This window comes from Opisthocomus hoazin, chromosome Z, assembly GCF_030867145.1.
Source record: "Opisthocomus hoazin isolate bOpiHoa1 chromosome Z, bOpiHoa1.hap1, whole genome shotgun sequence".
NCBI lineage: Eukaryota > Metazoa > Chordata > Aves > Opisthocomiformes > Opisthocomidae > Opisthocomus > Opisthocomus hoazin.
The window spans coordinates 2,175,532-2,198,531 of NC_134454.1; the positions used below are offsets into that span (position 1 = coordinate 2,175,532).

The 23,000-nt window shown below is 41.4% G+C and overlaps 1 protein-coding gene across 1 annotated transcript in view; it reads left to right on the top strand.

Annotated features, from left to right (window-relative positions):
- The window catches only part of ADGRV1 (adhesion G protein-coupled receptor V1), a 313,027-nt gene that overhangs the window by 190,161 nt on the left and 99,866 nt on the right, over nt 1-23,000 (top strand). Inside the window, exon 84 of the mRNA XM_075411234.1 lies at nt 18,896-19,012. Coding sequence (XP_075267349.1) covers nt 18,896-19,012 — 117 coding nt within the window. The remainder of the gene's footprint in view (nt 1-18,895; nt 19,013-23,000) is intronic.

A 23,000-nucleotide genomic window follows, 5' to 3' on the forward strand; every position in this document is an offset into this window, starting at 1 on the left:
TGCGATGTGTGACTGGTTAAGACAAACATTCTTTGTATTTGGCTTGTGTTGCAATAAAAGATAAGGAGGATAATACCATGTTCCTAGAAAAAAAAAAAAAAGAGGCTATGGAAAAAGTGCTTTTGTTCACATCTTGAAAATATATTTGGTGATTAATTGCTTTAGATCTATCAGTTAAGCAGAGAGGGTGTTCGCTTTCTTGTATGTGCACCCAGACACAAAGCCATTCTGCTCGGCCTGTCTCCCTTGCATATGAGATTTAAGGGCACGTTCTTCAAAGCTGGCTTTCAGAACTCTGTTTTCTGTCTCGGCTGTTTTTGCCTGCAGAATTACCACACAACCATGAGAAATATCCATCGTTTTGGGCCTGCTAAACATAAACAGCTCTTGATTTTACAGCGACAGAACTGCAGGGGAGCTGCAGTCACCTCCGGGAAGGAATGTAAACTGGGCTAGGCAGGTATCAGCTCACAAATAGCTCTTTTTAAAGAGCTTAGATGTGAAGTTTTTTGACTCTGTCCTATCAAGAGAAAATTGATCTCTGTGCTATGAGTTGCAGGAGCATATTCAGTGTTTAAAATGATCCCATAAAAAAAAATACGCCATGAATATTTACTCTTCTTATTCCGAATGCTTTATCTGAATTATTTGAAGAGAATTCTCTATTGCACTGCGTTATACAGTACGTATCCTGTGAAGTCACAGATGATTTTCTATTCTTGCAGTTTATTTTGTCAGTCAACTATTGATACATACAATGGTCTAGATATCAGGTTTATTGTCAGTAAAAAAAAAAAGAAAAGCATGGTCATTATATATGACAAGCTTTCCTTACTCTTCTAGAAGGTACAACAGAAAACGTTGCTTTTGAGCCCAGAAATTCCATAGCATCTTAATCATCTGTGAAATACTTTCTGGACTAAAAGCAATTTTTGTGCAAGGAGGTTCATTTGGAAATGAATTTGGAATGTTTCCAGTTACTTTTTCTGGTTTCAGTCTGACACAATGAAACAGAAGAAGGTTCTAAAATTACTTCCCTATTAGGAATGGGCTTTATTTTTCTTAAAAGTTAGAGTCAGTGGATCACATAATTGCAATTATTAAATGCAGTTTCAATGCATTAAATGTAAGTGACTGGGGGGCAGTGCTTCTTCACTACTAAATCCTACTACATGGGATTCAGTTCCTGTTCACTACTAAGAAGACTTTATAAATAACTAATGTTAGAACTCAAATAAACCAATTCAAAATATTTCTACTAAGAAAGGCTGTTGCTTTGCCCTCAGTCATGACCTTTTTGTCAAAAGCCCTGCAATATCTGGCAGCCATCAGCTTAGTCAGAGGAACTGCCGAGAGCCAGAGCAGTGCTGCTGGGGCTGGGGAACAAGACCCTGGGAGAGGAGACGCTGGGGATGGGGACACGCTTGCTGGGAGAAGCATCTCATCCATGACCAGCAGAACGTCCCCACTTGGGACCCGCCGCTGAACCCACCAGAACCAACATGCTCTCTGGCATCGCAGTCAGTGGGAGAGTGTCAGTACCATCTCAGGCAGTGGCACAGACCTCCAGGGTGTTTGAATGCTGCCTGTGTTGCTTTGAGGGGAGCTGATAGCAAAAGGTGACAGAAGTCACGCGGTGTTAAGACTTTACAGGGAAAAAAAATAAAACAAGAATCGGAAATCAGCAATGTCATTTGCTCCCCATCTTACAATCAGTATCCATCTTACCCACCTTCCTTTCCGTGGTCTTATTCCTTCTCATTGCCACAGTAAGTGGAATCTGTGTCAAGGCCAGAAGTTCACAGAATCACAGAATGGTTTGGGTTGGAAGGGACCTTATACACCATCTCGTTCCAATGTCCCTGCATTGGGCAGGGAAGCCTTCCAGCAGCCCAGGTCGCTCCAAGCCCCATCCAACCTGTCCTTCATCTTTTTGAATAACAAACAAGCCATACGTAAGAAAACAGGAATAATTTTCAATTTATCACGTAACAGTTTTGTTTCAGGGAGGTGTTTTTTTTAAAAGAAAAAGGTTTTGGCTCAGATCCTGCTGGACTTTAACACAAATCTGGTTTCCCTAATGTTGTCTTGACTGCCCCATGCAGTCCTCTCACATGCAGTGTCCGATCTCTGCAATCAGGTCGAAACCATAGCTAGAGCCTCCCTGCTGATGGCCAGCAACCATAAAAGAGTCCTGAAGCTGCTCACAGCTGATGTAAATAATGATTTCTCTCTCTAGGTGGTCGTCTTTGCCCAGCCATTTGGACTGGCACTGCTAGGAAAGATGCAAAAACCCATTTTTACCTGCCCACCCTCAAGGCTTAATCCTTGCAATAGCATATAATTGCATAATTTGGAAATGGCTTATGACTGAATCATACTCTAGAGTCTGAATTTTCAATTTGAAATATATTCCTACAATCTGAGGATGTAGAAGTAGGCCCAAATCACAATTTCAACTTTACTCTGATGCAGTAGGGTTTTCTCATTCAGAAAGTCATCTACTGTTTTCCCTTCAGACCCTTTCGTCTGTGTGGCCTGTTCCAGATCTTCACAGCTGACTCAAATACTGTGGGAATATACTTGCCACTGTGCCCTTAAAACTAGCAGGAGACTTGCTGTAAGTCACCACCGCTACATCATCATCAGGGCAAGGAAACGAAGTATTTTGACACAGGGGACGACTTTAAGAGCAGCTTGGAGTGTATGTGTCAGCTTCAGAGAAAAGTGCTGGATGCAGATAGGAGATCTCAACTTGTCCCAACTTAATATGCCTTTTCTGATGGACGAGAGAGTCAGTCCTCTGCCTCTGTACCCTCCCCATCTCACGGAATCACAGAATCACAAAATGTTCGGGGTTGGAAGGGACCTCTGTGGGTCACCCAGTCCAACCCCCCTGCCGAAGCAGGGTCACCTACAGCAGGCTGCACAGGACCTTGTCCAGGCGGGGATGGAATATGTCCAGAGAAGGAGACTCCACCACCTCCCTGGGCAGCCTGTTCCAGGGCTCCGTCACCCTCAGAGGGAAGAAGTTCTTCCTCATGTTCACAGGTAACTTCCTGTGCCTCAGTTTGTGCCCGTTGCCCCTTGTCCTGTCGCTGGGCACCACTGAGAAGAGCTTGGCCCCATCCTCCTGACACCCACCCTTCAGATATTTGTGAGTACATATTAGGTCCCTTCTCAGCCTTCTCTTCTTCAAGCTGAACAAGCCCAGCTCCCTCAGCCTCTCCTCGTAGGGGAGATGCTCCAGTCCCCTCATCATCCTCGTAGCCCTGCACTGGACTCTCTCCAGTAGCTCCTCATCTCTCTTGAACTGGGGAGCCCAGAACTGGACACAGTACTCCAGATGGGGCCTCACTAGGGCAGTGTAGAGGGGAAGGAGAACCTCCCTCGTCCTGCTGGCCACACTCTTCTTGATGCACCCCAGGATTCCATTGGCTTTCTTGGCAGCCAGGGCACACTGCTGGCTCATGGTTAACCTGTCGTCCACGAGGACACCCAGGTCCCTCTCCGCAGAGCTGCTCTCCAGCAGGTCCGCCCCAAGCCTGTACTGATGCATGGGGTTGTTCCTCCCCAGGTGCAGGACCCTGCATTTGCCTTTGTTGAACCTCATCAGGTTCCTCTCTGCCCAATTTTCCAGCCTATCCAGGTCACGCTGAATGGCAGCACAGCCTTCTGCTGTATCTACCACACCTCCCAGTTTGGTGTCATCAGCAGACTTGCTGAGGGTACATTCTAACTCTTCATCCAGGTCGTTGATGAATAAGTTAAACAAGTCTGGGCCCAGTACTGACCCCTGAGGGACACCACTTGTCACCAGCCTCCAAATAGACTCAGCGCTGCTGATGCCAACCCTCTGAGTTCTGCCATTCAGCCAGTTCTCAATCCACTTCACCGACCACTCATCCAGCCCACACTTCCTCAGCTTCCCCAGGAGGATATCATGGGAGACTGTGTCAAAAGCCTTGCTGAAGTCGAGGTAGACAACACCCACGGCTCTCCATCTACCCAGCCAGTCATGTCATCATAGAAAACTATCAGATTGGTCAGGCATGATTTCCCCTTGGTGAATCCATGCTGACTACTCCTGATAACCTTCTTTTCCTCCACTTGCTTGATGATGGCCTCCAGGATAAGCTGCTCCATCACCTTTCCCGGGATGGAGGTGAGGCTGACCGGCCTGTAGTTCCCTGGGTCCTCCTTCTTGCCCTTTTTGAAGATTGGAGTGACACTGGCCTTTCTCCAGTCCTCGGGCACCTCTGCTGTCCTCCAGGACCTCTCAAAGATGATGGAGAGTGGCTCAGCAATGACATCTGCCAGCTCCCTCAGCACTCGTGGGTGCATTCCATCGGGGCCCATGGATTTGTGGATGTGCAGATCACTTAGCGATCCCTCACACAGTCCTCCTCGACCAAGGGAAAGTCGTCCTCTTTGTAGGCTTCTGCCCCAGGATGTTGGGTGTCCTCCACTGAGAACAACTACATGTGTCTCGTGAAGCCAGGAATCTACCAGTTGTTTCTTGTCCCTCTGTTCTACCGTATCTGCAACTCCAATCTAGATTCCCTGAAAAATGAGTGACTAGTGAGTGCATTTCTGTTCCTTGTCAAGTATGATAGAGCAGGGGTATTCTGGATATTTTGTCTGTTTTCAATAAAAGCCCAGGGATGCAGTTTAAAGACTTTTGGACCAAGGGGTTTGATGCAAAGTGAGATACAGAAAGATGAGCCCGTGGCCCACAGCTTCTCTCAAGAGGGATCTGAGTCACCAGTTAATCTTGTGACCATTATGCATATCAAAACCTAAAGCTATTGAAATAATATTAAAAATGTTGGAAGGAATCAGCTAGAGCAGTATAAACGAGAGAATACAAGGACACTAGTATGCCTTTTTAGTCACAGCATTTGAAAGTTGTATCTTGTTTTACCTACTGTAGCTTCAGAACATCTATGGTGCTTAAAATTCAGCTGTGGCTGGATATGATGAGTCCAAAGCTTTGGGTACTGGCTGTGCTTTGGGTATGACAGATTAAATATCTCTTTTATTCTAATTCCTATACAAAGCTGGAGGATTTTTGCAGTAAGAACAGTTCTGAAATATCTGAAGTGTTGTGAAATGAAAAGACTGTCTCACATCCCAGTTTTTTCCCACCCTTTTCATAAGCTACACAAATATTTTTATGCATTGATGGAAAATATAGCAGGTGATTGGAAAATGTAGAAAGCAAACTGCCTTTTCATTTCTGTTACTCTGAATAAAGGGACAGCCATTCTCAATGAATTGATTTCAGTGTTCCATAAATGTGCTTCAGAAGTTTGAAGCTAGTCAGTGTGACAATAAATACAAATATGATCAAAATGGTGCCCAATGCATGGAGGGTTGTCCCCTGGTACTAGTTTACCAAACTAATGTTTCAAATTGCGAGTAATTAAGACAAAAACATGCAAAAAGCAGCTGACTTAGTGACAGTACGGAACTGTGTGTGCAAATTCTTCTAGCATTTGGCAGGAGATCCTGACCATGAAACAGGAATTAGACCACATGAGCCTACATAGCCCAGCCTTGGGCAGGGCTTTCTAATTTACTAGATAAAATATGTACAATAGTCAGTTATTTTTTAAATACAAAAATCTACGTCTACTTTACTGTTGTAACACAAGTCCCTTTAGTAACATCTGAGAGATCATTTTAAAGAATTAAACTTAAATCACTGTTTGTTTTTAGAAATTTTGCTAAATCTGGCTTTTGACTACCATCTGCAAGCCCAAATACTATAGACAAAGAAATTAATGTGTCCTGCGTTCTCATTATACATGAGAAACTCTGAGAAACCGTTACATAAAACATTATATTCCCGAGTGCTGACCAGAACCTCCAGTCACTAAATATCAAACCAGTGAAGTAGGCATTACAGAGTAATTTTTCAGGCTGGTTTCGTATGCAGTGGCTCTGTTCCCAGGATAAACATCAGTTTATTTTCAATCATTTTTGCATGAAGACAATTAGAACAACAGTTATTTTAGGAATAAGTGACTCTCTCTGCAGTTCCTTTTCACATGTCGGCGAAACCACAGAGGACAGATTCTAGCTAGATAAGCGAAGTTTTTGTGTTTGAGTTTGAAAAAGCGATTCAGTCTGTACCCCTGAACAAAGTCCGTGGCAGCAGGATGCAAATTCTAAAGTCTATAAATACTTGAACCGCACTCTGGAACTTATTTTTACAATACTGTTTGCATACTAAAAGTTGCGCTTAATACCTAATCTATGTTATTGCTTTAGTTTAGGCGCAGTTCTAGGATCCTTATCTTTTTGGCATGTTTAATGCATTTTTCTTTGTTTGCCTGTTTTTAATCTAAGTTATTGCTCAGAGCACTAGTGACCCAGTTCCCTCCCCGCTTGTTTACAGATGAGGTGAGCCTGTACAGAGCAGATAAACTATGACTACTCAGAGATTAGTTAATGCTGTTTAATAATCTACGTCAGCTGGCGTGCTCACGGTGGTTTTATTATAGGCGTCTGAAAACTCCTGTCGTCAAGTGGAGTCATCTTAAACCTTTACTGCTTGTGATAGCGGATGATATTTACTAATTCACGTTGGTTATTGTGGGTTCAAAAGTCAGTTGTGTTAACATAACAAAATCAAAAGGTCTTGTCTTCTGTTTTTGTTAGGGAGGGAAACCACCTTCTTCTGCTCTGTAATTATCAAGCCCATTGCACAGAGAAAGCAGCAGTTAAAGATACCTGTGTCACAGTAGACTCTACTGGTCACTGAACTGATTATTCTCTAGGCCATATTTTGACTTGTAGAAGGAATCTGGATCAAAGATTGCTGTAAATATTTAAACAAGACCAGCATTTCTTTAATATTGTAGATTACAAATAATAGTAGAACTAGGGAACTTACCTCTTAGACCTTGTTGTAGAATGCTTGGTTTGTGTTAAATAAATTTCCATTTATGTGTTGCTTCTGGAAAATCTTGAATTGATTCAACTAAATATTTTTTCATATCACACCAGACCTCATGTTAGAATAGCTCTTCCAGCTAATAAATGAAAACAGATCCCGTAGTCTTGTGAAGGTCTTGATTTCAATGCGTAACCTTTTTTTTAAAAACCTTTGTTTTTCCTTGAGACTGTGGATGGCATGCACTCTACCAGCAGCGTTACTGGTGAAAAGCATAACCATTTACGTCGCCAGCCTTCTGGCAGAGGTTACATTTTAAGTGTAACTGCTCTTTGAGCTGCTTATGCAGCCACTAATTCTGTAAACATGATTCAGATTACCTTTAACAGTTTAACTAAGAGGTCTTCGCTTAACCTAGCACAATTTAACAGAAGAAGAAAAGGAAAAGCCCCTCAAGATGATCTCCAGACTGGTATAATCTCTAGGCAGAGTTTTGCTACTGAGGCACAGTGAAGCCAGAAGACGCTACGTGTCTGTAATTGCATCTTGGTTATTTCTTTTTTAAGAAGAGAACAGTTTAAGATAGATTTACAGTTGGCTAGTCATATAGAGAAGCATGGGAGACCTCTGCTACCATACTTCAAATATCAACCAAGGGGGCACCCTGATTGCATCCTGGCCCCTATTTATGGTGAGTCTGCCCTACCCTGTGTTGTGGTTCCTAAAGGGGCGGAAATCTCTTGTAGGCATACAGGTGGACAGAGAACTGGACATTGCTCCAGCCAGCATCTAGACTCTGGGAAGTGATTTCATCTTTCTTCTCGAATAGAACAGAAAAAATAGAATAGTTCTAGTTGGAAGGGACCTACAAACATCATCTAGTCCAACTGCCTGATCACTTCAGGGCTGACCAATAGTTGAAGCATATTTTTAAGGGCGTTGTCCAAATGCCTCTTGAACACTGACAGGCTTGGGGCACCAACCGTGGGGCACGGGGCATTGACCATTTCTAATTATTTCCATAAAGCATCAGGAGCTATCAGGTGTCTTTCCCTTGGAGTAGTTTTACTTACCCGATATCACATATCACTGACCCTGGATAGAGTCCTAAATTCAGTTTAGAGGTAATAAGTGGTCATGCTGTCAAATTTGTGTGCACTTGTTGCAGGAAGCTTACACATGAACTTGAAGAAAAACTGTATCCAGAAACAGAGAAACAGAAAAGTCACGTTATTAACTGTTTTTCCCAATACACCCCCTAAGTGTATGTAGATCCACTTGAGAAGCTTCTGGAGCCAATTAATCTGTCATGGCAGATCTGCTCAGGTCTAACCTCAGTATCTAGATAGAAAACAACATGAGGCAGGTCCTACTGCAGAAAGTCAACGTCCACCAGGAAGGCTTGTTTTAGACCTGCCAAATCAGCGTCATGCAGACTGCCCCGAGCCGTGTCTGGGTACTTGGAGGTGGAAAAGACTGTAGGTATATTTCTGATGGCTTTAAAAAAAGGCATTTTCAGCTCCTGTTTGCATCATTATAGAAGAAGTGTTGTGTTGTGGAGGATGTTGCAGTGGGACTCGGGAGGTCTGGCTCGTGTTCGGTAACGAGTGTCAAAGCAACATGCATCTTTGTCCAGATCTAAGTGGAGGTGATAATAGGAACTGTCTTTATAGAGTACTCTGGCAGAGACATTGTTCTAAATCTGTAGATAAATCTAAAGGGGTTAAGACTTGCTAAGAGCCTGCTAGTTCTTATTTTTCCTTATTTTCCTTGTTCCTCTTATTTGCAATGATTATCACTCAACACGTTCTTTGTAAGGGGCGGCACGACTGGAACAGAGAAGCGGTGCTAGAGGAGACCACGCAGCTGGGTGCTTGTGTCAGACTTGCTTTGCCGAGGGTGCGAGCTGCCCTGTGCCTCACCCTCTCCTGTCCTGTATCCTCAGATTGCTTGCTGCCTAGCTAGGAGAAGCAAAAAAAGTCCCTGAGCCTAAAAATGGGAAGTGAAGAGGGCAGGGACTGAACCCAGCATGAAACCAACAGCCATCCTGCTCAGCTGGGGGAAGGGAATGAGTAACATATGGCTGCTGATGCCTAATCGCTACTTAAAATGGTTGCCAGTTCTGCTGCTGCTGCTTAATAAAGTGTAAACATCTTTACACAAAAGCACCATGGGTTACTGTTGTAAATATACCATCAGTATTTCAAGGGATTGTATTTTAGCTAGCTGTTTGGCTTTTCTTCAAGTGCCATTTTAGAGTGATATATAATCAATACACTTTAAGCAAATCACTCATAAACACAAAAATATCTCTAAAATACACAATGCACACAAATTATACAGTAGGACTTTGGAGCTGCTGTTCAGAAGGTACTAATTTTTTAATATATATGTTCACTGACTTAACGGAAGCCAGAAATAAAGCTGAACCCACACGTACTGTGTTTTCTGGTGTCAGTTATAAAGCACCCCTCTGAATTATGGTGATTTCTGGAACAATTTAGTGACCCATGAAGTCATTTAGAGTTGGTGCGAATTCACAAAGGAACTTTAACTGCTTATTTTAGAATCTTTAATACAGAACAAATATTAAATGAAAAGTTAGTTATTGAATTTTTCTTCTGACTGAGTTAAACACTGTGTTTTGAATCTGCAGAGTTTTACAACCTTTTCCTCTGTGCTTTGAAACATGCTGCATGTTGTATTGTTACTTTTTCCAGGAAGAGTGACTTAGAATTTTTGCCAGTGTCCATAAATCTCTTCAATTTTTTGCACATCCTTTGTTGGTAGTTTTGTCCTGGCATTTAATATCAGAACACGAAACACAAGAAGAACACTTAGCTTACATCATGCTGTCCTGACCTACCAAGCAGTAACAAAAAGCGTGATTCATATGCACTATTATTAAGCAGTGTCCCTGCATTCAAGGAGGGAACCCCTTTTTTTAGCCATATAAAGTAAATTCAAAGCAGAACAGAGCAGTTCGGTGAGGACATGGGAGTTTTAGTGTGTTTATTTTCCTATGCGATTGTTCATTGCAATTAAGTCCAACAAAAGGAGTCGCACTGTAAATTATGCCTTTGATGCTATTCCTATTTTGAGATGGGGTTGGTATAATGACAGAGAGCATGTGGTTGGGCTCTTCATTTTGTTTTCTTTTTTAATAGAAGTGCATGTAAACAAGCTCTATAAAGAAGAGAAAATTTTCCTATGTGGAACAAAGAAAGAAATTTTCAGTTATTAAAAGAAAATAATAAGATGGATTACAGAGAAAGCAATTATTTATTATAAAAAGAAATGAAATGACTGCAGTTAGGATCTATTTCTGTAAGGCATGTATGAAGACATTTCTGCCTAGAAGAAGACAATGTCTAAAGCTTCATGACTTCGTAGTGTGAGACAGGAATTTACAGGAATTAGAAAAGTGTGACGTATGTATACTGACATGTTCTCCACTGGCACACCTGAAAGAGTCCTAGAGGCACTGGCCGCTTTGTCTGCAGGTTTCTCCTGGTGAGGAAGAATCTTCTTCTCAGCTACGGAAGACAGGGCTGACTCCCACCCCAACTGTTGTGCGCCGACGTGGCAGGACCTAGCTCTGCGCACACTTCCAGAGCTAAATATGCGTTCTTCTGCTGCTCTGGTGCTTTTATACCTGCTTGGGTTAGCCTTCTCCGCAGCTTGTTCTCCAGAGCATAGCAAGGTGTTCTCTTTCTTTTTTCTTCACCCAGCACAACGTGCTGCCTTTTCAGCACTTCTTGCCATAGAAAGGAAAGGTTATTAACTTCAGGTTTGTTCTCCCCATGTGAAAATATTTTTGCAATTCTTAAAATTGTAAATCAAGTTATGATTATAGTTTACTGCTTTATTATTTTACTTTTACCCTTTATTTTAAGTATTACTTAGGGGTTTTGTCTGAACATTTGCAACACCAGAGCTGGAATTTTCTGTTTTCTGGTATTTCTGATGGAGTTGTGTAGCTAATATCACATCAGGTACACTTAGGTACTTGTAATAAATTTTTCAGTATTTACTGCATTGTCATGCTGAAAAATTGGGACAGAATCTTAAGACAGACTGATTCAAGTTGAGGGGAACACGGTGAATCAGTTACCTGTGGATTTCAACAGAAAAGCATTCATGTCCTGTTGCATATTCTCTGACCGGGAATAGATGATGTGATATGATTTGCCACAAAATGCAAGAAAAAAATTTCTCATTTAAGTACATTTAAAAAAAGGAATATTCTTTCATCAGAGTATTCCATATTCATTAATTTCACTACATTTCTGTGGAACGGTTCTGAAGGGTTGTCATGGTCTTAACCACTTTAATGCAGTACTTTCCAAACAAATTCAAAACAGTTGGTTGAAGATAAGATACAGTCTAAAATCCAAGAGTAATTGGAAGTGCTGTTATTTTGGATGTCCATTTGGAATCACTGGCCTGTAGCACTCTCGACATGTTAAATGCAGAGGAACAAAATTTCAAAGCTACTTGCTCAGTAGGGTTCATGAAAATGTGTGCCGCCCAGTTTATAGTGGGTACCACTGCAAACGTGTAGAGTTCCTTGTGTACTGGGTCTGTCTGGGATGGAGATAACCTTTTCCCTAGCAGCCCTCATAGTGCTGTGCTTTGTATTTTTGTCTAGAATGGCATTTATAACACACCGATGTTTTGGCTACTGCTGAGCAGTGCTCGCACAGCATCAAGGCTGCCCCTCTGACCTCCCCCCTGTCTCCACTCAACGGCCGGTGGGCTGGGGGTGAGCATGAGATGGGGATCTCTAACCCCAACAGACCAAGGAAGGACTCCAGATGTGGCTTCACCAGCACTGAGCAGAGAGGAAGGATTGTCTCCCTCAGTCTGCTGGCAATGCTCTTCCTAATGTAGCCCAGGATGCTGTTAGCCAAGGGCACATTGCTGGTTCATGCTCATCTTGGTGTCCAGCAGGACCCTCAGGGCCTTTTCTGCCAAGCTGACATCCAGCTGGGTAGCCACCAGCATGAGATTGTTCTCTCTCAGGTGCAGGACTTTACACTTCGTCTTGTTGAACTTCATGAACTTCCTGTCAGCCAGTTTCTCCAGCCTGTCTAGGTCCTTCTGGATGGCAGCACGGCCTTCTGGTGTATCAGCCACTCCTCCCAGTTCAGTGTCATCTGCAAATGTGCTGAGGGTATGCTCAGCCTTGTCATCCAGGTCATTAATAGAGAAGTTAAACAGGACTGGACCCCAGACTAGACCACTAGTCATTGGCCTCCAGCTAGACTTTGCAGCCCTTGTCACCACCCTCTGGACCTGGCCATTCAGCCGGTTTTCAACCCACCTCGCTGTCTGCTTATCCAGCCCATAAATAAACAGCTTGTCTATGAGGATCTTCTGGGAAACGGTGTCAAAGGCCTTACTGAAGTCCAGACAGACAATAGCCACTGCTCTCCCCTCATGTACCACACCAGTCACTCCATCATAGAAGTTTATCAAGTTGGTCAAACGTGACTTCCCCTTGGTGAAGCCATGCTGACTACTTCTGATGATTTTCTCATCCTGAATGTGCCTGCAAATGGTTTCCAGGATTAACTGCTCCATCACCTTCCCGTGGATGGAGGTGAGGATAACAAACCTGTAGTTGCCTGGGTCCTCTTTCTTGCCCTTCTTGACGAGGCAGGTGACATTTGCTTTCCTCCACTCTTTGGGCACTTCTCCTAGTCACCACGACTGGTCAAAGATTACCAAGAGTGGTCTCACAATGACATCTTCCAGCTCCCTCAGCACTCGTGGGTGCATCCCATCACGCGCCATGGTCCAGTTTGCTTAAGTATTCTCAGACCTGATCCTCTGCCAACGAGGGTACATCGTTCTTGCTCCAGCTTTACCCTCGGTCTCTGAGACCTGGGATTTCTGAAGGCTGATCTTGCTAGAGAAGACTGAGGCAAAGGAGATGTTCAGTGCTTCCATGTTTTGGTTCAAAGTAGAGAAAAGATTTGTTTCCATGTGTCACGTGCTGTATCCTCATTTTAAAGTCCATCAAATGGTAGGATTTCAGCGCTTACCAAGTTGTAATTACTACGACTCTGTACTCCACTTATTTATTCTTCATACGTGCTTCTTATTATTTAGGTTTCAGCTGCCCTACTCCTCTTGTTTACCTGGCTGGTATGGAATTGCATCAGTCTTCTGGTCTTTCTTTTTCCTCTTTTAGAAAGTATTTGAAAGGCAACTCGCACTTAGACTCATTGTTTTCTCTGAAAATTTCTGTAATGAGGCCAAATTTAGCTCTGCTAATTCTGAACTTTGATTTCAGTAACTTCTTTTGTCATTAGAAAGTTGATTGTTTTCCTCACATCATCTATAGTTGTCATCAATGAATATGCCATGTACATTTGGTTTGGTTGACAATAGCATAATCTTCTTGTGAGGATTTTCTGACGTTTTGTGACATGAATATAGAGAGAAAAATGTAAAATTTCTGGTAAAAATTTGCAGTGAGGCAGGAAAACTAAATGTGTTAAATGTGACTCCAAACAAACAAAATCAAAGTCTTCGCATTTTCAGAGAAGATAATGATGTTAAAGATCACCACTTGGATAAAGGCAAAGTGGTGAGTAGAGTTAGTAGCATGGAGTGAAGGTTATGGCGGTTGCGGCTGAAAGAGAACCCCAATGATAGGGGCATTCATAGGCTGGAACAAAAAGATCCCCATTCTACCTTTGAGAGTGCTGGCATGATACCCCACAGGTCTCGCAGCAAGTGCTTTTACGAAGTCCTTCACTTCAGAGTGGTACCATGTGACTGGAAAATAATATATAGTAAATTAATCTTGCCAACTGCAGGCTCATTAATTCTGTCTCAGAGGCACGTAAGAGTTTCGAAAAAATTTCTGTCAAAAGACATAGCAATAAATGAAGTGGAGAATAAGACTGTGTGTTCATCCTTAGATCATGGCAGACTAGTCTGATACTCTTATCTGATAAGATAAATGCAGTAAAATACATGATATGTCACATAATTAGTGAAATAATAATGAAGGAGGATTAGTCCAAGAACTCGAACGTGGTAAGAGTGATTCGAAGATCCGGTAGGAAAAACCCAACAGCACAACGCACACTGCTCAGCAGGGATTCTTTACTGCGGTGCCGGGCACACGGGGGATTTCTCCTCCAAACGTGTGCACCAGACACCCTGTTGCTTCAGGTTAAATACAATCACACAGGTCATTATTCATTATATTTCTAGGAACCAGTTAGCGTATGTAAATATCTTTCACGCATGTCTGTTAGCATCTTTGGGTGGTCTTCAGGGGTCCCAAGATGAAGGCCCATCCTCTCCATCACGCTGTTCGCTGATTGGCATTTGTTTCTACGCAGACTCAGTTCCAGGATCATGTCCATCGTGTCCTTCAGGTTGTTTGGCTCCAGTCTTCTTGCTCTCTTGGTACCTCCTTATCTCTGTAGCTTGGCGCATCTGCCCTCCCAAGGCCGAGCTGTCTGGAGTAGAGTTATTTAGGAGTCTCTTTTATCCCACAATTATCCCAATTATTTGCTGGGAACCGAGACCGCTTTTGTTTCTCTTAATTATTTTGTCTAACGACTAAGTGATAGCTTGTGCCCATGTCCTTCCACTACATTCCTTAATGAGAAAACAGGGATTAGTGCAACAGTTACATCGTTAGATGACTGTGCATGCAGGAATACAAGTTACAGTACTAAAGACTACTAAAATCTAGAAAATGTTAAGGCTTTTTTTGTTATAGTTTCACGTTTCTTACAATCCCCTCTATCAAGAGGTAGACTAATGGGAAAAGACAGCTGTGAGGGAGTGGCGAACAAAGAGAGGCATTTCACCGGTCCTAAAGGACTAGTCTGTGCAACAGAAAATAACGTGCCTGGGCAAAGTGCAGTGGTGGCACAAAGTAGAGCAGCACTGACACTACGAAGTGGTAGTGGGTGGCATATGGGAAGATGCAGAGAGCTTTGGATGCTTCCTACAACAAGGTGAAAAGTCGTAAGTTGTAAGCTAACAGCAAAACTTTGACTTTGCTGCAAGAGGTAGTCAGCTGGAAAAGAGAAGAAAAATCGTGTGCACCAGATGATCACTGAGGTATTACCATATGTCAGAAGAAGTATTTGGATGATGTATAGGGAAACAAAAAAACGGTTGGATGAGAATTTTGTGAGATCTCTGCAGCGCTTCTCCATCCAACCCTGAGTACGTGTGTTCATGGACGGTCTCCGAGTGGCACCATTACAGAGAAGGATGATGAAACTGGTGTGCAGGCTGCAAAGGCTTTTGCACAAGGACAGGCTTTCACACGCGTGAGTATACATTTCACAGTGCAGTACGTAGGATTACTTGGAGAAACAAGATAAGGTGATCCAGGCAGATGCTCTTTGCAGAGCTAAACTGCTTTTGATGTCCAGCCCAGCTTAGACATCTTTACAGGGTGCTGCACTGTGGAGTGATCAGCTTATTTAACCTTGGAAAATGAAGTCTGAGAGAGAATACTGCTGCTTTCTGTGAATTCGTGATAGTGCAGACCCCAAGGAGGAGGGAATCCTGTCTAACCTGAGAGGCTTCCAACAGAAGAACAAACAAATGTAAACTGACCATGAGTAAGTGCAGACTGGAAACTAGGAGGTGGCTTTTAACTAGTAAGGAGTGATGTTATGAGACAGCGGTACAAAAATACCCTTCTTCATGCAGGAACGTACAATTTTGTAAATCATCCGGTTTTATTAATTTGTAGTTTGGTGCTGATGATGGGTTGAATACCCAGGTTCTAATTTCCTTCAAGTAATTGCTAGGTAATTGTCTTAGAGTTACAATGGAATTGCAGTGTCATTTGATTAATCAGCTGAGTAAATGACTGTCAGATGGGAACCATCAAAGATCTTTTTGCTCTTTGACAGAACTGCATAGATTTATCATCTTTTATTTTTTGACTTCTATTTTTTCAAGAGGAACCTTGTAAGTGATATGCTATCACTGTAATTTTGAACGTGGCACAGAACTATCTCACGTAAATTAACAGAAGTAGCAGCCTGCTACTTGAGTGACTTAAGACACTTGTTATCCCTTTGTTAAATCATTTTGGGTCAAGACTGATCACCTTGACAAGTACCAGGGAGAAGCATTTTGTTATAATCTCGGCATAGAAGCAAACGCTGTGTTACAAAGATTGTTTGAAAAGGGGTATTTTAAAACCATACGATCTCTGTAAAAAGAGCTCTAAACAATTGGTATCAAAAGGAACACCTCCAATATATATTTTTTAGTGTTTGAAGAGGGAACAACTTATTCCAGTATATGGTACATATTTTGCTTGCAAAATAATAGGTTCATTATTACAAAAGATTGCCCACTACAGTTGAAAAATAAGCAACGTACAGAAGACATAAGGCAGTTAGGTCTAAGGAATAATTTATCTAGAAAGCGTTTTTTTTTTACGTTTCCCTACCTGCCTCAGATGCTATGGGAGAAAGGTCTATTCAGTGGCCTGCATTCCATGTGTTTCTACTAAATTTTGGTGCGTTGCCTTTTAAGCCGTAAGTCACAACGTAGCCAGCATTTGTCAGAACAGCACAGAGAAACCACTGTCCCTTCTCCCAGCACTTCAAAATAAGGTCTGCCATTAAATTTTTGTGTTATAATCCAATTCTCATTTGTATCTTCTGCCCAAGATGCCGTATAACAATTATATGAAAATAAGATGTAAATGTTTCTTTGCCTCTTTAAGCTTTATAGCCTTTTTTTGTCTAAAACACTGTAATGCCACTAGTTACAATTCATTCAGCCATATTACTGTTTTACTTCTATAACAAAAGTCAGTATATATGAGAGGTATGCATTTTTAGCAAATATTTGGCCTTTGCATTGTTTTGGTTGGAAAACTGCTGACCTAGCGAGATACTCCTCCTTTTTAATATACAAAAAAAATCATTTTTCTTGAGACACAGGAAAATGCTAGAAATGATAGTTTCTTTGATTACAGATGCAAAATGCTTTCAACCAATGTTCAGTCCAGAAGGTGCTAAAAACATGTTTCCAGGGCTCAGCCAGTTTGCTTTTGTGTTTTCATAGAATCATAGAATCACAGAATGGTTTGGGTTGGAAGGGACCTTATAGATCACCCACTTCCACCCCCCCTGCCATGAGCAGGGACATCTTCCACCAGCCCAGGGTGCTCAGAGCTCCATCCAGCCTGGCCTTGAGCCCTGCCAGGGAGGGGGCAGCCACAGCTTCTCTGGGCAGCCTGGGCCAGGGCCTCACCACCCTCACAGTGAAGAATTTCTGTCTTATATCTAATATATTTTCAACCCTTCTTTGTCTCTATCTACAGCCTAAAAGTCTGTCCTTAATATATACAAAAGCCTTCAGAGAACAAAAGGTGGTAGAGCCTCTCCACCCAGATGCGCATTGTATTTTGCTTGCTGTAAACAGACACATTTGCTCAAGGTTTAGGAAGAGTTCTGCTGGCACTGTTAGAGCTAGCTGGTGCTAGGGAGTTGTTTACACAAACATTTCTTGTGTTTATCCCAAGTGGAAGGCAGCTATTGCACACATATTTCAATTGTGTTTAACCCACTCCAGACAATGGCATTTGTTTTAGCAGCGTCAGCATTTGGCAAACAGCAGTCTATATTAAGCTGTGTGTTAACCTCTTCATAACTGAATGGTTATCTGGTCATGGTTAGACTCCAGTTCCCAGCAGAAGACTGATGAAACCCATATAGATAATGAAATGCATCTCATAATTGTCCAGTTGCTCGTTCTTATTCTTCTGTATCATGGTTAGATGAATTCGTCTATCTGTCAATATACAGACCCTGCCTTTGTAAGGACATTTTTATAGTAAAGACACAGTGTAAGAGTTATCCAATACCATGTATGTTTGTTGCAAATACAATGTTGAGGTGTATGCCAAATCACTTAGTATGCTTTAGCTTCCTTCCCCACCCCATCTCCTGAGAGGTTATATGCACATGTATATATCTTTCTATAGTTATACATAGATATAGTTAGGTTGTGAATATAACTACATTTATATATAATCAGTCTGCACAGTCTGCGAATTGCTATTACTAGTAAATCAATGGGCTGTTGATCAAAATAGCAGTATTCCTTGAAAAGGAAAGGAAAAATCATCAGTTACTTTGGGCATGCGGTAGGTAAATTGAGCCTTTCTTTGCGTGAACACTTCAATTCTTTAGTGAAATAGAGCTATTTCCTCTGTAAAGGAATTCACAGAAGACAGAGCTGAAAGTTTCTGAGCTGTTTATTAATTTTAAAGGCTATATTGAAATTGTTTAGTAGCGTTCATTGCAGTCAGAGTTGGAATACCTTTGTTCCTCTAGACAATGCACTGGCTACTTATCTGGCCAACATATTGTCTTTTGACATTTCACATGTCTGTGGAAAAAAACTTGTATCTGCCTTGTGAGCCTGAAATCCTTTTCTGCTCTTAGGTAGCAGAAGAAAGGCTTACTCCCTTTTGTCCAGTGTTGCGTTCTTATTTGGTGGGGTGTGGCATTGCTATGTGTCTGACAGTTTGAAGACTGTAAATGCCTCGAGTTTGTCTGTTTGCTTGATAAAATTTCTGGCCTTACTGAAACCAGAAGACAGTGTCTCTTTTTATTTTATGGAGGAAAATCTCAATGCTAAGTTCCAAAACAGTTGTCTAATATTGCATGGCAATTAGTCTGGGCAACAACATTAAACAATAAATTTTAATTATCTCCATAGTCTTTTCAAATATGGATGTAAAGGATACTAGATTGTCTGCAAAAATTTTTAAGCTGGTTTTGTGGCTGACAGTGATAGAGGATCACTTCTTTTGGCTGAATATTGGATGTCCAGGGTATCTCTCCTGAGTCTCTGGAATGGTAACAGAGTGTTAATTTTACTTCCAAACTGAGATATTTTTTTCCTCATTATTATTATTATTAAATTAATTCTGTATAATTCCAATATGCATGTATTCATTTTTTTCCACTGCAGATTTCATTTCTGGCCTCTGCTTACTTGAGCCAACATCTCTCAGAGGAAAGCTGCTCTGCCCTTGCATCTGTTACCCATTACCTTTACCTCTGCCAGTTCAGCTGGATGCTTATTCAGGTTGGTCTCAGTCTGTTTCACCCCTTCACCAAAACCTCTGGAAAAGTAACTGGTACCTAGACTGTGTTTCTATTATATCATAGCACATGTATCTCTGCAATTCAATGCTACTGGAGAGACAACAGATTAGATTGTCTTTATTAAATCTAGAGTGTCATAACTCCAAGGGTAAATATTCAAACCCTATAAAGACTTTTTCCACTAATATCCATTACAACTTTGTAAGGATTTCCACATCTCACTTCGTCCGACAGAAGTTACCACTCAAAACACTGAAGAACAGTTTTTATTAGTGTTAATAGCTTTTCTAAGCATTTCTTATTCAGTCTTTTGAAACAGTCTTTTCAAAAGGAAATGCAAGGGTAAACTACACTGTCATTTTTGGAGTCAGTAGCATTTTAGTCATCAGACTGGAATAAAATGGCAAACAAACCTTCACAAGTTTGCATTAAATTAAGGAGTATATACATCCATAAATATTATCAGAATTTGAACACACAGAGAACAGTAAATGGTGTAGAAAACAACTGAACTAATGTGGGAGACCATGAGTAATCAAATTTGTTATGGAAAAGTATCAATGTAAGTTAGTTAAAATAACAAATTATGAGGTTCTTTGGAAAATACATTGTCATGCCAACGTCTAGAAATGTATATTTAGCACTGATGCATGAGTTTTGCTACTTATCTGTCATTTGAATAGGATTTGTCCATAGAACATTTATTATAGCATATAGCTTTATATATGCAGCTAACGCAAGTTACCATACAAACCCTGCAATATGCAGGTTGTCAGACCAAACCAAGAATTGCAAATTAGGCTACATCTAAATGCAGCTTTCTCTCCCAGTGACATTCATGTGGTATCTGGCATTTTTCTGGGATTATGTCAGGCTCGTATTCCTTGAGAACACTCATGGCCTCTCTGACAGCTCCACTGTGCTTGTTGGTCTTAGCAAGCTACAGTAGATGGTCTGTCATGTACACTGCTGCTGCAACTGCTCATAAAAATGGAGCAGAGAGATCTAAACTGCTCTATCTCTAGTGATACTAATAGTCTTTCTATTCTTCGGGTTTTTTTCATGATTTTATACAGTTAGCAAGATTAGATATTATCTCCAGCGGATGTGACTTCCTACTCTCTCAATACAGACATTTTTCAGCTGTACTTCTTGTTTATCAACTTGGATTGTGACTTTCTCTTAGGTTAACTAACCTAGATTATTTTATCACCTCTAAATTTTATTATTCTTCACAGCTGCTCATTCCCTTCATACCAAAGTCACTTCAGACGTCTTGAACATTTACTGTTTTGGACAAATTAATGTTTTTAAATTGCCATTTTACCAAGATAGCTCATGTTTTCATGGCTCAGTGTTTGATAGTGTTTCACCTTTCCTGTCTACTTGTGTTATATTATGTTAAGTTGCAAGAGGATTCCGTTTCCCAAGGATTAATCACTTATAGTGACAAAAAATTGTATGGCTGTTAAGAGCTGGTCTTGTTTATGACTGTAGTTGAAATCTGTTGTTATTTTTGTTGGAGTAGACTTTGGCCAGGTCCTAAGAACTTGCATATGCCATTGCATTTAGTGAAGCTTCAGGCTTGTGTTGGTCATGAAGACTCTTCATGGAAATCTGAGGGGCAAAGGTGCTTCAGTGGGAATCCTTTACAGCCTGCTGAGGGATGAGCTGACAAGCGCTACCAGGAGTAAAACTTAGAGTGAAGGGGACTGACCCTTTTTTGAAGGTGCAGGTCTTCAGCTGTGAATAATTCTTGAAGTTAGAAAGACCCAAAAGACAGAAATTATCTGAAACATAGATGAACCCAGCCCTCAGCTACAATGTGCTCCTTTTGATTGAGAATAGGTCTCAAATTTGTATTCTTGCAGAGTGAGGAAGCAATGCCAGGGCAGTAAAGGAGTGCTGGAGATATCTCTATGCTTGAATTGGTCCCCATGACAATGTTAGCAAAGCTTGTGCGTTGTCATTTAGGAAGTCTAGGTGCTACTGCTGTCTAAATGGCTGATTTAAATGTCTGGGAAATGAACATTTGTCTTTCTCATCATGGTATACTTAATACACGTCTTGATTTGGAAGACAAAATTAGTAACGGATTTATACTTAAATGGGACTTAAATACATCTGTCTGGGAAACAGCAACATCGACGAACAGATTCCGTGTCACTTACGCAGTCACTGTGCCCTCTGTGAGGCTGTAAGCGTAGTGCATTTGCTTGATCACTGACTTGTTTCATACAAATCTGAGAGTGTCAGTCTTGATCACTGCATACAGAAGTGGGTGAATGGGATAATCAAATGCAAGCAGCGTGCAGATAAGTGCAGATATGGGGAACGGAAACATCCAGAAAATCCAAACAATTTTTAGTTATCAAAAGGTAACGGAGAAACATTTCCAGGCGAAAAAAAAGTCTATAGGAAAACCCAGATTTAACTGTACAGTTGGACCTATACAGATTCAAGTATTTAGTCCAGATCAAGGATCTTCTCTTTCTAAACTCTAGGACAACTTCCTCACCTTTTTGTCCTAATCTTTCCATCTTCTGCATGTTGCTGGCTATAGTACTTATGCTTAGCATTTTATCATATTTTAATAGTTGTTACAACAACGAAGTCCAAAGCTTCATATTTTAATTCTTCTTCACTTTCTAGCTTCTTGCATTTGTAGGCTCACATTCAATATTAGTATTTGTACTACACACATAGCTACTACCCACATATTCACTGAAATGCAGGAGCAGAAAGGACCTCAGAGATGATCTGGTCCATTTGCAGAGTAAGAACAAAGGCTACATCAGATCATCCTCACCTGTCTGATTGTTCCTGTGCCTTTGTATTGCACTGTCTTGTTTCTTAGCTTTATAGGGAGATTTTGGTAAGTTGTAGAATGTTGATATCTTTACTCAATTTTTTAAGGATGAGGCTTTCTTGAATGGAGAAGGAAAGGTGTAAGCAAGATACAAAAGACTTTTTGTGACCACAGAGTGAACTTAGCCTGAAATATTTGCCTTATACTAATGTCTGAAATTCAGAAGTCTTCCTCCTGGCAAATGTCACCTCATACAAATATATGTTGCTACAGCATAAGCCTGTATTTTCAAATGCACTCTGCACTTTTATGTTACGAGCACACACTAAGGGTGCCTTTCTGTATTCTATTGTTCTTCCCATGCCAAATCTGCAATATCTGTAATACAGCCTTCCAGTACCTCAAGGGGCCGACAGGAAGGATGGCGAGGGGCTTTTCACAAGGGTGTGTAGGGATAGGACAAGGGGGAATGGCTGTAAACTGAAAGGGGGCAGATTTAGATGAGACATTAGGAAGCAATTCTTCACCATGAGGGTGGTGAGGCCCTGGCCCAGGCTGCCCAGAGAAGCTGTGGCTGCCCCCTCCCTGGCAGGGTTCAAGGCCAGGTTGGACGGGGCTCTGAGCACCCTGGGCTGGTGGAAGGGGTCCCTGCCCATGGAAGGGGGGTTGGAACCAGATGATCCTTAAGGTCCCTTCCAACCCTTACCATGGTATGATTCTATGAGTGTATGATTTTATGGTAGCCATTTATGAGCAAAAATAATTTTCTTCTTTTAGCATTTTCTAATTTGTTGCCCAAAAAGAAGTTAAAAAAAATTTAAAAGGTGTCTTTTGAGGAGAGAACTAAACTTGCGTAGTCCTCACTTGCCAGTTCTCACATGGAGTAAAATTATGACAAAAGGTGGACTCTTTGTACTTTTTTGAGCCATTGCTACAGTGGAGTAAATCAACAGCAAAAGTGGCAGTTCAATAACCAAACCAGACTGAATGTCATGAGCTTGCTGTCACTCTTGCCTGAATTCTCCTCCTTTGTGGATTTCATGGTACCTTAAATTTTCTATAAATTTATTGCAGTGAGACAAGCACTTCGCTTACAGTAAGTTTAATGCTTATTTTTAAAAATGATTTATAGACTGCTTATCAGCTTTGAAAAAGAAAT